The following is a 16,195-nucleotide window of genomic DNA, read 5'->3' on the forward strand; positions in this document are numbered from 1 at the left end:
GAGTAACGCATTTGTACAAACGTTGTCTCATGGCATGTTTGGGGTTATTTTTTGTGGTTTTGTTTTGGTGCATGATTGGGGAAAATAGTGGATGATGTGCGAATGTGGGTCGGCCTAGCGAGAGGATGGGTGCGGCTCTGATCGATCCTTTTCCCCGCAGCCTCTGGACATCACAAACTTGAGCACCAATCAGCGCTACTGACCAGCGCTACAACCCCACTGACCTTTCTGCCTGTATCGTGCTGTTCGCTGGCACGATATTGGCAACGACAGTATCATTGGGATTTTTAAACTGTAATGGAGCAAGCATCTATATCAAACAGCTCACTGAGCTCTCACGGATGGTTTAATGGAATTTGCTTTCCAAATTAGCCTCATTATCAGGAAACGTTCTCTCAAATTTTGTATTTTTAAACGATTCAAAACTGGATTATACCAGATATGCTAATCCTGGTCTTCATACCATGCAGTCATCAGAATAACAGGATAAATGCAGTACAGTAGTTGGCAAAGCTTGCCACATAGGCCTGTCTTTAATGGCGGTGGGCAAAAAGTCCTCACATCACCCATCACATAGTGACCATAGTCCATCTATGGGATGCAGCCGAGCGGTACCTCGTGGGTATATCCAGCAGGGCTGCACCAGGACCATAGGAGAAATATACTTTGACCCAAATGAGTGTGGATCAGATTGACCCAGACCTAACTCTTCTAGCAGAGGTAGGGCATTGCACAACCAGCTGATTGGTTGGTGTGGGACAGCACCAACCTCCTGTCTAGGAGAAGTTTGGGCCAAAGAGGAGTGTTTGATGGGCTGCAACCCATCAGTGACATAAGCCTCCAGGATCCCATTCTCCTCCGACACGGGTCATCCTGCACGGCAAATGCAGGGGCCTAAATAAGGCAGCTGTGAAAACAGATGTCATAAAAGAGAGTTTATGGGAAATATTGAAAAAGGGAAGGACCAAAAGAGGATATGACAGGAAAAACCACCAGTGGAAAGATAAGAAATTTAATAAAGGTGACAGGACCCGTGAGACAGAAAACAGTACAGTGAGGAGGAAAGAAGCAGGCGACTCGTCACCCATCCAGAGAGAGGTTGGGTGTCCACCCCTGGTACTAGGAGCCGGGCCCAGGGGGGGCTGGACTTCAGGTGAAAAACTGCTATGAAATTACAGCTGGTAGAAATGGGTACCTAAGGGAAGATAAAGGCAAAAGAGGTTTGTGAAACGCCTAGCACATCAGGGCAGACATAAGAGCATTAATGTACACATTAGAGAACAGTTCATCCGATCAATCACAACACAGACACTGGTGGTATATGTACAACTCTTATATATTTTCCTCAGGCAAGTTCCATGCAAGCAGTTTCAGTATGTAATATTTGTTTTAATTACAAAATAGTATCACATTTATGGGTCATCAACATTAGACCAATGGAATAAATGGCACCAGTTAACAAGTTTTTGTGACTACCCTATTATTGCAAAGAAAAACTCACCTGGACAATTAATGCTTTTATATAAGAAATGTTATATTTTTAAAGAAACAAACACATATTCTCTTAAAATTGAAAAGCATCTTCTAGAAGAAAACATGAGATCACTGAGAGGCACTGAATGCACAGAAGCTAAGTTTTTAAAAAATTACAAGTGTTTAGGTTTTAACAAAAAGGTACTTTTATTAGCTAAATCCCCATCCCACCAAGCCATGAGTTTAAAGATGAGTACACACTTCTTTAAAGAAAGTTTTCAAACCCCAACTTCAGCAAGTACCAATTAAAGTCATAATAAAGGTATTTTAAAGACAAGCATCAATCCTGTTAAAGTCTGAACTTTAAACATTTGAAAACAAAAATACTGTGAGAACTGACTGACGATGGTCAATAATTTTTTTTTTTAAATGTTGACTTATGTCTACTGATCTCACATTTCCAAACACCAAATAAAATATAATTGTCAAACATGGTCTCAAAATATTACTAATATAGTAAAAACAGAGACCTCTTTCAAAGAATAAAACAGACTAGAAAACATAAAATTCTAACAGCATGAATATCAAAAATAGGGTAAACAAGTAAAAAAGTAGCAGTGTTCCAGTGGCTGCAAAAGCATTGAGAAGCACATCAGAAGTCTGATAACATTTTTCAGGGGTATGAAATTATTACATGGTGAGGTATTGCTAAATCTGTATGCTTTTATGCATGAGATTAGACAGCTCTGACCTACAGTCAGCAGTGCATATGTATACACAGCAAAAATGAAAGAACCAGTCTGATGGAAGCTGCTGACCCAGTTGTCATGATATTCTCATAAATTTCATCATATCAGCAAAGATTACACAAAAACATCTGCCTTTCATTTTTTTTTTAAAAACTGCGCTTATGTTCAGCCTACCATTATCAGGAGAACAGGTTTTGTAAAATTTGATGGACATATTAAAAGATCCTCAATGCAAAATCTCCTTAAGTTTAAAAAATATCACAAGTTCAATTGATCCCTCAAATTACAGGCACTGGTCAAAGATGCACTAGCTCTTTGAAGAAATGTAATAAAATGTAATCATTTGGTTTTACTACATTTAAAATGTGTTCAAGACAAAAAGATCAACAATTGATTCTAAACTAAGATTGCACTGCTCAACACACAGTGCAGATTCTTTGAACTGGCTTAACTCTATTTTGACTTAGGTAATTGTTGTGTTCATGGTAACAAGCTAAGAATTTTCCTTCATACAGTCAAATATTATAATACTCTTTGCAAATGGTCAACAGGTGATCTGATCGCAGAGTCCACAATGAAGCATTTTTTTCCATTAGTGTGTTATTCATTAACATGATGGTGCGTAACAATTTCTACTTATCTGTTCTGTTACCCTCTATTGCAGACAGTTTATTAAATATGAAGATCAAGGGCACGCAAAGCTGACACTATGACTGACATAAAAACGCCTATGAAGATTCATAGTATCACATTACATCAAATTACAGCAGTTCATAAATATGAACATCACATCAGCATTTGCATGCATAAAGATTAACAGAGCCATAAGCTCCTGTAACCTGTTCAATCTTATTATGGCTATGAATAAACTAGCAATGCTGTTCTCAATACAGTGGAAACAAACTATAACAAAAATTCATATAAAATTTTACAGGATTTGGACGAAATGTTTCAAGACATTTACTTGCATCCTGAATAAGGTAGCTGATTTTTTGTGCACATAGATATGAACATATTCTCACATCTTAAATATATTTTAAAGGTCTTAACCCTGGGGTACACAAAGACTAAGAGTAAAGAAATGATGGAAAAACATTTGCAAAAGTAATGAGATAAAAAAAAAATATTCACCAGGGTCTTGGCACCATTTGAACAATACTGAGCAGGCTAGTTAGACATACAGCATTTGTATTATTTGTTCTGTATTAAGCATTTCATGCATTCATCAATTGTGAGATACGACCATCTCACACTCTGTCTCATGCAACAGAGCAATAACTTTAAACAAATTCTATATTTACACAATAATGTACCCCGTTTTATTGATAGAAAATTTGCCAAATATGAGTTACCCTAACAGCTTCACATTGCAGCAAGCACAACACAGTGCATAGTTTGACACATACCTCAAACATGCTGATCTGATTGTGTACTTAATACTGTTACAGAACACATTTTAATAAACTAAGCATCATAAAAAAGAACTTTCCAAATTGTTGAAAAGTTTACATCTAATGTGGAAAGCTCTTCTGGGTTTGTACAGTTTAAGGTCTCTTTAAATTTTAAAATTCCACACTCTTCCTTTCCCCCTTGAAAGACCCCGATACCACACATTACCAAAATACTAACCATATCTATATTAGACTTTAATTCTCGACTATACTGGCTACAACATCAAGCTCATGTAGAAGTATAAAATTATCAAAAATATGTCTCTTGATTAACCTGATAAAGAATTTTGTTATTTATGGTTTGATTTGGTTTTTTATTTGAGTTTATTGAAGTTTCTGGACACATGTTACTAAATGTTTTTATTATGTTCTTAAAATCTGCTCCATATATTCTCAAATAAATGTTCTCTCTCATTGCAGGATTGTAAATCTTCTATCAGACAGAATAAGTACTCACTCTCTAGCATTTCTAAATTAAGGAACTCAGATCTGTTTATCCTTCTTTAAAAGCAATTTAGTGCTGATCTTTTTCTTTGGAAATACCTGTAAAAAGAAACAGACCACCACAAAACCTGCCTACAAAATCTGACGGCACGAGTTGACAGGGACACCCCATGCACTCTCATTCATCACTGCTTATGGGAAATTACCAATGATGATATTTATTCTGATAATGCCTACATGTTGTAACTTTAATGCCTTGACATTAACAAAAACTCGCTTTCAAAATATGAAAGTTTAATGGTCGCATGTAGCTGACAAGGACAGCCCATGTACTCTCATTAATCACTGCTAATGGCAAAATGTAATTACCACTGATAATATATAATAATTATGATAATGCCCAAGTAATATTTTTATAACTTTAATGCCTTGACATTAAATATGGTGTTGTCAGCTACATCAGCAGAATGGTCAACCACCAATGGAAATACAACTGTTACAGAAATTTGCTACTTTTATTCTGTATTTAATCATTTCCTAGGCCACTGGAGCTATTTAATTTTGAATGCTTTTTCAAGTGCCGAACAAGTGAAAAAAATCTTACTGATGATTCATGTATTTATCTCTACTATTTGGTTTTCTTTTTTTCATGGCACACTTTAACAATCAATTAGGATACATTTTGTAAAGATTTTTCAGGAAGCAGTTCTATCTAGGTGTATAGTGTACCAACAATCTTGGTTATAACTTCACATATACCAAACAGAAATCAGCCAACAATAAAAAGAGATTCTTGCTGAACATTTAGTGACACCACCTAAACTCTTTCCATTTACCAATTACAGTTGAACTTCTGTAAGTTGACCTTCCATAAGTTGAAAGTTTCCCTAACTCAAACTTTACACATCATTTGGTTGGTTTCCCATTAAACCAATGCATATTCAACTTTCATAGCTTGAATCGGCCTCGTCAAAAACTTCCACAGCTGGAATAATTTTAAGCCGGTCAGCATGATGAAACCATTTGAAAATCTGTCGGCAAGTGTAAAATTGTGTACTCCTTCCGACCCTGAAGGAGGCAAGAACCATGCTGACATATTCATTCACTGATTGAATAGTGTGAAGACGTACTCATGAACATTTTTGACCATCATCGACTCATTTATTATGAAAGAAATAAAGAGAAATTGTTGTCAGATGTCCATAAAGACTTTTTGGCTGGGAATAACGACGCATGAGCACTTGCAGAAATAAAAATAAGTCTACAGTGAAAAAATGTTCTTTTTTTCGACCAACTTCCTTAACTTGAACCTTCTGTAACTTTATTTTTTTTTTCATAAGCTTTAACTTATAAAAGTTTGACTGTATAGCCATGTTTTAAATGTTTATTTCAGCCACCTAGAAATAGTTGAGAATAATCTTTGATTGTAAATGGTAATGTAGCCACGTGAAAGTCTTATAGACACGACATTTTCAAAGAAGTGTATATATATACTGATAAGGATGGGAAATTTATTACAGATAGTTGCCCACTTAAAAAACCAAATGCTGTTCACATAAACTTTTGTTTCTAGACATAAAGCTTTTAAAAATAAACTTTGTTTAAAATAAACAAACCTTCACACCATCTAAATAAAGAAAACAAGCCAAGCATAAATATTTGGCACTGGTTCCCCTCCAAAGTTTCGGATAAATATTTTAGGACAGACATTATGGTTTCTAGTTCTAGGCAAGATTTTTCATCGCTTGAAAAAGGAAGTAAAAAGAAAATTTCACCCTAGCAATTTTCTTTAAAAAAACTTTTCAATTCCAGCACAACTTATACCTTATTTAGTCATCTTTTCTATTTGGTGTCGATGTTTGGTTCCTTTTAAAAAGCTCTTTAATTTGCTTGGGCATTTTGAAAGGCCACTTATATTCATTGGGCACCACACCATCACAACGTGATTCAAAGAATGAAAATAGAGGGAACCACACCCTTGTCCTATTTGCATCCTGTTGCATCAATGAACGGTTGTTGGCAAGTGTATGATAATACATGAAGAGGCGAGAAGTAATGTAGAAGGCAATGAAAACGTCAATGGAATAATGTTCATGAGCAGCCAAGATAAAGAAAATACCAAAAACATTAAGTACCCAAGAGACCATATGAAGGTAATACATTTCACTTGCAGGTGTATCTGCAATCAAAAAAGAAGACAAGGGATAAGTGAAGTATCATGCAATATGTGAACCATGTAAAACAGTACTGCCTGGAAACTATTTCACATACACTTAAAGTTTGTTACATTTTAACAAGATTCTGATTTACTTTTGGCTATGTCTTTTTACGTGTACTAAAATTAATGGCTAATAAGAATAAAGTACAGTAACACTTAGGTTGAAAGTAATTAACAGTTAAACATCAAATTCTTTTAATGTTAAAAAAAGAAAACAAACATTCAGTAATGAAGAAATTAAGGATGGTGATGATGGATGTATGACCACTGAACATGTAGTCTCCACAGCTCTTCACGCCTTGTATGCTCATGCCCAAACGACACCAGATATCGAAGGTCCTTTGTATCCTTGACCACATATCACCATATCGCTGTTATAACAAAAAAAGACAATGACAAAAATATAAAATACTTATACATCTTTCTTCAATATAATTCCAAAAACAACTTTACACTCTGATGAAATTCTACCTTTGATTTATTCTCAAAATTTGAATTTTTTTAAAGAAACTGTGAGAATGGTCTCAGATTTACCATCTTGAAAATAGTCTCCCATGCCAGGGATGCCCAACCTACGGCCCGCGGGCCATATCCGGCCCGCGACGAGGTGCCATCCAGCCCGCGAAACTTCTGCCCACAGTGCAGGAAATCGGCATGTTAGTAATAAAAAAAGACCTAAAAAAATGAAAAAAAGGGAAGAAGAAGTATTTATCCCCAGGTAGGGGCATTTCCCAATCTTTTTTTCAATGGACGAACATTTTTATTCAGTGCTCCGACTTGGTGTCTTTACGATGAAGCCGGACATTCAGAAGTTGGTTTCGGGAAAACAACTTCAAATATCCCACTAATTACTACATAATTAATGGTAAGTACAACTTGTTTCTAATAAAAAAAATGGTATCTGCTCTATTTTTTTTTCTTTTTTGTATTTTTGCGGTGAAGTGGCCCACGACACGGCTGTCTGAAATGGATATGGCCCGCGACAGGGCTGTCCGAAATGGATATGGCCCACAGGCCGAAAAAGGTTGGGCATCACTGTCCCATGCCAATATCAAGGTCAGGTACATGAATACATGCAGACTTACATATATCTGCATGTGGATGCCAAAAGCCTCATTGATGTGAATAAAATACCAGTACAAACTGTCGAATCTCCACAATTATTTTTAAATACAACAATCCAAGGTGAAACTTTCAGGTAAAATATGTTCTAATTTTTATCTTCTTTAAATGTTGTATTTATCAAAAAATCCATATCGCTCTCAACTCACACAAGAAAGGTGGAACTGTCAATCCCTTTCACTGGTAGACCAAAAAAAAGAAAAACTTACTAAAACTTAAACTTTGAATTTGAAAGTTCACAGCTCTCCGTCTAACAGAAACAGCTTTTACTTATAGGCCAGATCTCAAGACTTTCTCATGTCATAAGCAAACACATCATAAAATATATAATTTCTTTATCTTTGGTATGGTTTTTTCACTTTTAAGAGTCACAGCATTTCCTCTTTACTAAGAAATTAATTTTAATGAAGTAAAATACTGATATGCTGTAAGACTAGGATGGGAAAACTAACACAACACCAAGCAAAAATAAAAACCCAACAGAGGTTCAACCTTGTCTTGTGCATGACCTTTTTCACAAATGTTTGAGAGAAGGAAAAGAAAATTCTTAACCTCTCATATAAAAAGTACACATACAGAGTGCAATTTCACAAAATACAGTCCTGTACAAACCAAAAATAATGTACACTTTAATAAAATAATTCAATATGTTGAAACTCAAATTTAGCTAATATTTGTAATTTCACAGATAATTTTTTTCCAACCTGAATCTACAAAATCTCAATGAAAAAAAGCTATGAAAAGTAAAATGTTCTTTGCTATGAAGACTTGCTAATAGTGACTATTATTTCATCTTAGTCTTAAAATCTGGGAGAAGGTAAGGAAAAACCAGGGGAACTAACCACATGTGTCTTTCCTGACCAGTTTGATCTGACTAAAACCATATTATTTCCCTCAGCATTTCATTTTCATAAAGGTGGAATAAAACCTGCACTGCTAGCATATGAGCAGATATGAGCTTAATGTCATATTTGACTCAAGTTAGACTTTAAAACTTTCCTGTGCAAGTTTATTCTTTAATAGATCTTTGTCAGGTTCCTGTTCAGCAGATTGCTCTTAATCCCCCCTCCTCCTCCAAACACAAACAACCTAGTTCTTTGTAGAAAATTTGAAATACTGACTAGACTAGTGATGGATTTATCATTATCTGTTTAAATGGAGAGAATTCTAGGAACCTTACAATACAGCCATAAAGTAACACTTTTCTTTCTAAAGATCTTTAAAGTTTTCAGCTATATTTTACATTTCACATATGAAAAATATATAATTGTTTCTGATCATGGTTAAGATGTCTTAATATAAAGGTTGGGGTGTAATATGGTTGTGTGAGTTGAAAGGAGAAAGAGAACTAATTCTGCTATCATCTTCTATCTTTCTATTCCTTAACCTTATCTGGTAATGTGAAAAATGGAAAGCCTGGCCACACTCTCAGATTATGTGCTACATAAGCATCCCACTTACTAAATTATTGTTAAAACTTTGAATTCTTAAGCCACATGAAAACAAAATATTGGAAATAGGATGTGGTACAAATTATAAATTAAAATATTAAGATGTATACAACTAAAATGTTGCAGGAAGCACTAGGAAAATAATTTTACAGACTGCTGGGAGAAAAAAATACCACTACATGTATCAACGATGGAAAAATTTGCTCCATGAATAAAATGGCCTTCCTGCTTTTTGGCAGATTTTTTCCTCCTTGTTCACTCTCACCCCTGCTATTTATTCCTGTTTTACAAGCTATGCTGTAACTCTTACTCATGCTTATATTTTGGTGCCTAAACTTATTTGCATGGCTCTGTTTAAAATAGGCAGCTGAGCATGCATATCAATATTATTCAAACAACATATTGCTCTTTCAGTAGTATTTGATGTTAATAGCTACTTGTGTCATTGGTGATCTTTTGCGCCTGGGACTATTTGAGTTTTAGGGTCTTGGGATGAAATAGATAAAACTGGGATGAAAAGACTAAGGTTGTGGGGCAATATGACTGGGGCGAAATAAACAATGACCAAAAAAGCAATCTCTACATAAAATAAAACTAAAATTTCAAACATTAATTCATGCATAATTAACTTATCAAAATTAATTCATAAGTAAAACAAGCATATCTGAATTTCACAAATGAAACATGCATAATCACAGCACTGTCCTTCTCATTATCGCACAGACCTCCCATCAAAACAAGCCACTTTATCACAATTACATGCAGACTAATTTTAATTCATCAAAACACACTCACCTCTACTCCAAAGAGTTTATCCTGTGAAAAATAATTATGTGTCTATTGCTTTTTTGCTCTCACTTAGCTGAATACAATATACTGCGATTACAAAAAGGACAGTGTCAGCTCAAGAACACAAGGCACTAATTGTGCAAGTAAGCATTCAGCATTAAGGGACAGACTACCTTTCCCACACACTGAAGATGCTGGCCTGGAACTGACATTGAGGTAATCAGCATTGTCACGCAGCGCAGCAGGAATATTGTGCCAAGAAGAGAAAACATGCGTCGAAGTAAGATGAACCTAATAATAAATAAAAAAGGTGATATTCTAAATGTACCAGCAATTTTAAACAAGTCATATCAACATATTTCCAGAGGACAAAAAAAAAAAAAAAAAAAAAAAAAGAGAGAACACACAGGCCAGGTCAAAATCAATAGTGTTTAGATATTTTTTTCTCATTGTCTGCAACAATTTGGATTCCAAATGTCAAGCCACACTGCCAGCTTTTTCTGTGAGAATTTGTCTTCCTCTATTCATTTCTGGTTCAATTTGTTTTCCTCAGTTTCAGTACCTGTGAAAGACAGGCATCACTGATGATAGTAACAGTTTTCTCTCATAAGTAATCATTCTATTCTTGGTAACTTAATAATGTACACAAATTATTATTATTATACCCCTATCAAATCTCTGAAACCGGTTATCAATAAGTACCTGTGTTTATGAAAGATTAGCACGACGAACCAGATAATGGCAAGGGTAGTACCAACTAGTTCACAGGCTTCAAAGGCCCACGGCACGTAAGGCATATTGTCCAAAAACAAATCAGGCAGTGGTGGGTATTTTTGCATATCTGGTACCCGATCATGTACAATCACCATTACAAAAGCTGTCAAAAGAAATACAGAAAAGACATAAACAAAGCTCAGAAAAGTCTTCCATAGTTCTGGGTCCAAGGACTTGGATTCCCTCTCTTGGGAAGATCTCATATATGGACGAGATGCAGATTTGTAAGACAACTCATGGTTGGATAGGATGAGTTTCTCGCTAGAATCAATGTCACCTGAAGAATAGCCTGTTGGCAATGCACTCTGAGAATTAGCCATCATATTCATTTTGGATAAACCAATGCCATTGTTAAGGAAAAAGGGTCCATAAGCTGGGTCACTAGCTCTAAGATGGTTGATTTTGTTCATGATTCGCTTAATGTCGCCCAACACTGTTAGTTTAATTGGCGGCTGCTTCAGATCGTCCTCTGTCAACATGAGAAGTACTTGGCCATCAAGCTTGTGCTGGCGGCACAGAATGTCGCAGTAGTCAGCAAAACCTTGCTCAACCAACCACTTCTCGACATCATCACAAGTCCATTCACTAAGATGTATCGCCATTTTGCAGCTGAGAGAAACAAAAGAAATACAAATAAGACTTAGACTTCAGCAGATTTTGTGTCTGTGCATGACATTTATTGTTATCGTTCCTAGCGGTTTTCATTGGGTATGATCACGCAAATGACATTAAATCTCTTTAAAATCTTACTTGAATGTGTAATTATGTGTTAAAAAATTACTTCTTTCTATGTGACTATGACACTACATTTCATCCCGCAAGTTGTCTCGCAAATAACATGTCGTCCTACAAATTCCTCGATCACCAATGAAATTTCATCAAAACAGTATCCCGTTGGGGCATAAAATCTAAAAATTACACTAATAAGACACCAGAATTCATTGGCTTGGTGGAAAAAAAACAATAATAACATTCTAAATACTACATGCGCAAATGTGAAAGTTGTACTTTAACTGGAGACCAATGTCAACCAACGGACTCGTGCATCGTTTCGAGACGATTTGACTTTTGGCGTCTGCCCACATGTGATCGGAAGTACACATTACATCTGACGGAATTAAACGAAGAGAACCGATAGATCTAAATGAGCAAAGAATTTTGGAGATAACTTTTTAGGAATATTTCTTTAGTTTTCTCATGATTTTCAACTGTTTTGATAAAAAAATTTTAATATTTTTGATTGGTGTGTGTGTTGGTGTGTCTCTGGCTATCGTCTTTTGGTTCCACGCATGCGCTTTTGCATCCTTCCGACATCTTGCTTCATCAGTGACCTTGCAGTGCTTCACAGGCTAACATTTTGGTAAGAAAAACGATTTGTGCTGACTTTAATTCGTCACGTCATATTCCGCAAGTGTTTCTAAACAACTGAAACAAAGATATAGGATATTTTATTTTAGGCTTCTTATTCTCGGTCACATGATTCCCTGAGGCAACAATAGTACCGGTGTCATCTAAGTCATGCGTGTTTGATCCTGACCGGCACGTTCCAGCAGAATCATTAAACAGATTTACGCATTAAACGTAATTTTCTTCAATAAGCGAAGCACGCGTTTAAGTGAAATTGGAGTCAAATAAATATGTGGTTTTTTTTTACAGACCAGCCAATTCGATCATTTTGTCATCTACTCGTCTAACCTTGGCAGGTGTCATTCGTTATGGTTTAGAAAACCTGTTATTCAACTTCTTGTCACGGACGCACGTTCTTTTGGCATTAACCTGCTCCTGCAATACATAATATTAGTATTAGTGATCCTCAAGCCATCTTACAAGTTTAAAACGTGTACGCGTTGAAATTGTAACCTTTGTTCATGACGTTTAATAATGAAAAAGGATCACCTTTATGTCCGGTTTGTCTCACACGATAAGATCTCCGACCTAAACCTTTAATTTTTTCAGACGTCAATTTTTGCTAATAATCAAGATCTCGCTTACATGGATTATTCATTTTTTTCCTTATGTCTGTAAGTTTTCACCTCTTTCTGTGCAAGGTGATGTTTGTAGGCGTGCAATTTAAAAAAAAAAAAAAAGGCGTATTCATGAACATTTTAGTAAATACTTTCTTGCTCGGAATCTGTCCAGTCATTATAAGAATTAAACCCACTAGACCTCTTAATCCCTTTCCTGACCTTATAAAGTGGATAAGGGAAAATTAACACATTGTTTCTCCAAACACATTAGAAGTTCAGCTTACTGTAAGTTTATTAATCTTTCTCACAAATTTATTGCAGTTGGCAGTGTAGTCAAAGTAACTTGCTTCTTGTTTATAATGCCAGTATGATTATGATCAGTTTATATAACTACACCTTTTTTCATGCTTACAGATTATAAAATGGCACCACCAAGCTATGCTGACCTTGGCAAAGCAGCTAGGGACTTGTTCTCCAAGGGCTACAGTAAGATAATCTGAGACTGCATATGTCCTGGAAAATAGTGATAAGCAAACAGTGGCACTTAACCACTTTAATATTAAAGACTGAGTATAATGCATATGTCTTGAAAATAACCACTTAAACATGAAAGAGTTATGGAAACATCACAGTCACTATTGCACTGCAGTTTTTCTCACACTCTCTCTCTGTATATATGTATATGCTAAATCAGGCAGCTGTTTTGATAAATCACCTGAAGCATTGCAGTCAATTCCTTTTTCTTGTTAAAGAACTGTACCTAGAGTAATTTGGTTATCAGTAAGGTAAGATGCTCCCAGAGGGGAAAAAATATATTTTAGAGAGTTGTGGACTGGACATTTGTTCCAAATTTTGTACAAATGCTACTGAATGCTTGTTTCAGACTATGGGTTTTTTAAGTTGGAAGCCAAAACAAAGACAGACAGTGGTGTTGAGTTCACCACAAGTGGAAGCTCTAGCAGCGATACAGGGAAAGTTATTGGCAATCTGGAGACTAAATACAAGTGGTCAGATTATGGTATGTATTGAATGCATGTGCCTTCTCAATGACTGCAGTAGTAAATTTTCAAAGCTTTTATTAAATGTGGTGGTGCATCATTGAGCACACAATTTTTTTTATTTTCTGCGCTTAAGTTAAAAAATTGAACTTGTTATTTTTGGGCTTAATAAAATCTTTCCCTCTACATTTTGTCTGCCCAGTCTGTGTTTTCAGTTGGTTGTTTTATACATGGTATGTTTGAGACATGGGCGTATTTGAGGTATAATTGTGCCCTGTCACTTTTATGTCAAAGATAGTAATTATAGAAAGTGTTTGTTTCAGGTCTCACATTTACAGAGAAGTGGAATACTGACAATGTTCTAAACACAGAAGTCACCATTGAGGATCAAATTGCTCAGGGACTGAAACTTGCTTTTGACACCTCTTTTGCACCACAGACAGGGTAAGCACAATTTTTGTTTCTTACCCCACCATTCATGAAATGCAGAAATCACGAATGCCTATATCTTGAAAAGCTCTCTAAATCTTTCCACTCAAAGCCATTTTGTATTATCAGGGATTTATATTTAGGATTGAAAAACATCGCGAGTAAAGAATAACTTTACAAAAATCTGTGCAGGAAAAAGAGTGGTAAGATCAAGACCGGTTACAAGCAGGACTATGTCAACATTGGTGCCGATGTTGACTTCGACTTTGCTGGGCCCACAATCCATGGAGCAGCTGTATTAGGGTAAGATAGCTAAACCCCACCACTTTCTTGCCCTGCCTTTCTCCAGTATTCTTTCTACCACCAATCCCCCTTTTTTTTTCCTTTACCCCATCAATTTTCACTTTTTCTGTTTTATGTGTGATGCATATTTTCCTGATCCCATTAGTAAATATGTTGATTTCTTTAAAGTATTAATTGTTAAACCAAACTCTAATGCAGAATTTCAAATTATAGCTGAAATACACGTGTGGGAAATGTCTTGGTGGTGGTTTTTTTCATTAAACCAATCTATTAATGTGCAAATATTTTGGGACTTCTTACAGATATAGCGGATGGCTGGCTGGCTACCAGATGTCATTTGACACATCTAAATCTTCACTTTCCAAAAGCAACTTTGCTGTTGGCTACACATCAGGCGACTTCACGCTTCACACCAGCATGTAAGCTAAACATTTTGTTTCCCTCCTTAATTCTGTGCTGCACAGTGCATTATGCTATTCCCCAAATATAGTGAACTACTATATCTAGTTTATTGCTCCTACAGCCATCAGGCTAATAGTGATGTTTGCACGTGTTAAAGTAATTATGTTTTGGATTATTTGTGCAGCAATGATGGTCAGGAGTTTGCAGGGTCAATCTACCAGCGGGTCAATTCTCAGCTTGAGACTGCTGTCAACTTGTCGTGGACCTCTGGCACAAATGCTACCCGCTTTGCATTAGGTGCTAAATACACTATTGACAGCAATACCTCATTCAGTGTAAGTAAACCTTTGGTCTCTTTAATAATGCTGTGTACTTCTGTTATTTACTATGTAAAGCCACAAATAATTGTACATATCACAAGATGTATGAAAAATTATTTTACCACACAGTGGTGCAGTTTCATTGCACATGAATATTTTATGTGAATGACACCATATAGCTGATTTTTTTACCCTTTTTTTTCCCAAATAGGCAAAAGTGAATAACTCCAGTCAGATTGGTCTTGGATATACCCAAAAGTTGCGAGATGGTAAGTGATTTACCTCATCCTGCCTTTCTGTCTCTTTTGTTGTCCCACAGCCCATAATCCTATCAGCAGTGAAGTTTTTTTTTTTTTTTTTTGTAAATAGGACATTGTTACTTTCATAGGTTTTTTCCAACAGAAATTCAAATGTGGAACCAAAAAATTTAGGTGCAAGAGTATAATACTGCTGCTCTTAAAGTGGCATTTCACCTTATGTGTAAAGATGGCCATTTTATATTTGTGTAGAACGAGATTGATTCATACTCATTGTTAAATTTCAAAGCTTTCTCAAATGTTTTTTGCAGACTTGTGATGTCATTTTTTTTTTTAATAAATTCTGTGTGCAGGTGTAAAATTGACTCTCTCTGCATTGATAGAAGGAAAGAGCATCAACCAGGGTGGGCACAAAGTGGGCTTGGGACTTGACCTTGAGGCTTAACCACACCTGACCTCATCTTAGCAACACAGTCCTGCGAGTTTGGCAGCCTATGAATGCCATATGGGTATAAGACCCATTCTGTTCATCTGGACATTGTCAGAATATTTACCAAATACTTTTGGCTAGCTGTCAACAGGTTGGCATCCATATTGGGCCTTGATCAACAGGCAGGTCATAAGGCACTAATAGCTCTTGACAGTGGACGAAGGAAATTCTTTTGATTTTATTCTTCGGAATTGTTTTTTTTTATTTTTTTGGTGCCGTTAGCATATGCAGATTCATAGGCTTTGAATTAGAAACTATACATTCTTAGGAAGGTGAAGTACGTCAGTAATTTTGCTAATGTTTGTAGCCCTTGATTACAGTGTGCCTCTCGATCTGAATGTCAACTGCGACATTGTGCTATCAATTATGTGATGCTCTGTGTACATGGCTCTATGTATACACGATGAAGATTAAACTTTGTGAATCAAAAACTTGTTCCATTTGTCTGTGTAACTTTAGGCATGCTAACATTGACTTCAAAATATACTTAATGTATAAAGTAAAATTGCAGTAAGTATAGTATGTATGATTTGCTTGTGTATTACAATTTTAGGTCTT

The 16,195-nt window shown here is 35.8% G+C and overlaps 2 protein-coding genes across 5 annotated transcripts; one reads left to right on the forward strand and one right to left on the reverse strand.

The window, feature by feature from the left end:
• Positions 1-1,317: 1,317 nt before the first annotated feature.
• Positions 1,318-11,574, reverse strand: LOC112554537 (sphingomyelin synthase-related protein 1-like). Of its 4 annotated transcripts, none has more exons than XM_025222382.1 (6): positions 11,480-11,574; positions 10,400-11,080; positions 9,871-9,988; positions 6,870-6,965; positions 6,556-6,706; positions 1,318-6,296 (listed from the first exon to the last, which is right to left on the reverse strand). In XM_025222382.1, exons 1-6 carry the CDS (start codon positions 11,572-11,574, stop codon positions 5,947-5,949), a joined length of 1,491 nt encoding a protein of 496 aa, XP_025078167.1. In that variant the 3' UTR covers positions 1,318-5,946. The 4 variants fall into 4 exon arrangements, with proteins under 4 accessions (XP_025078167.1, XP_025078422.1, XP_025078344.1 ...); XM_025222637.1 differs by lacking the exon at positions 11,480-11,574 and adding an exon at positions 11,253-11,420; XM_025222559.1 differs by lacking the exon at positions 11,480-11,574 and adding an exon at positions 11,222-11,420.
• Positions 11,575-11,694: 120 nt separating this feature from the next.
• On the forward strand, positions 11,695-16,068 carry LOC112554731 (voltage-dependent anion-selective channel protein 2-like). Its single transcript, XM_025222753.1, has 9 exons — positions 11,695-11,831; positions 12,853-12,924; positions 13,322-13,456; positions 13,760-13,880; positions 14,058-14,168; positions 14,471-14,587; positions 14,755-14,905; positions 15,102-15,159; positions 15,501-16,068. The coding sequence occupies exons 2-9, from the start codon at positions 12,861-12,863 to the stop codon at positions 15,590-15,592; spliced, it is 849 nt and encodes a 282-aa protein (XP_025078538.1). The 5' UTR covers positions 11,695-11,831; positions 12,853-12,860; the 3' UTR covers positions 15,593-16,068.
• The last annotated feature ends 127 nt before the right edge of the window (positions 16,069-16,195 follow it).

The sequence above is a fragment of the Pomacea canaliculata genome, linkage group LG1 (genome assembly GCF_003073045.1).
Source record: "Pomacea canaliculata isolate SZHN2017 linkage group LG1, ASM307304v1, whole genome shotgun sequence".
NCBI classification, from domain to species: domain Eukaryota; kingdom Metazoa; phylum Mollusca; class Gastropoda; order Architaenioglossa; family Ampullariidae; genus Pomacea; species Pomacea canaliculata.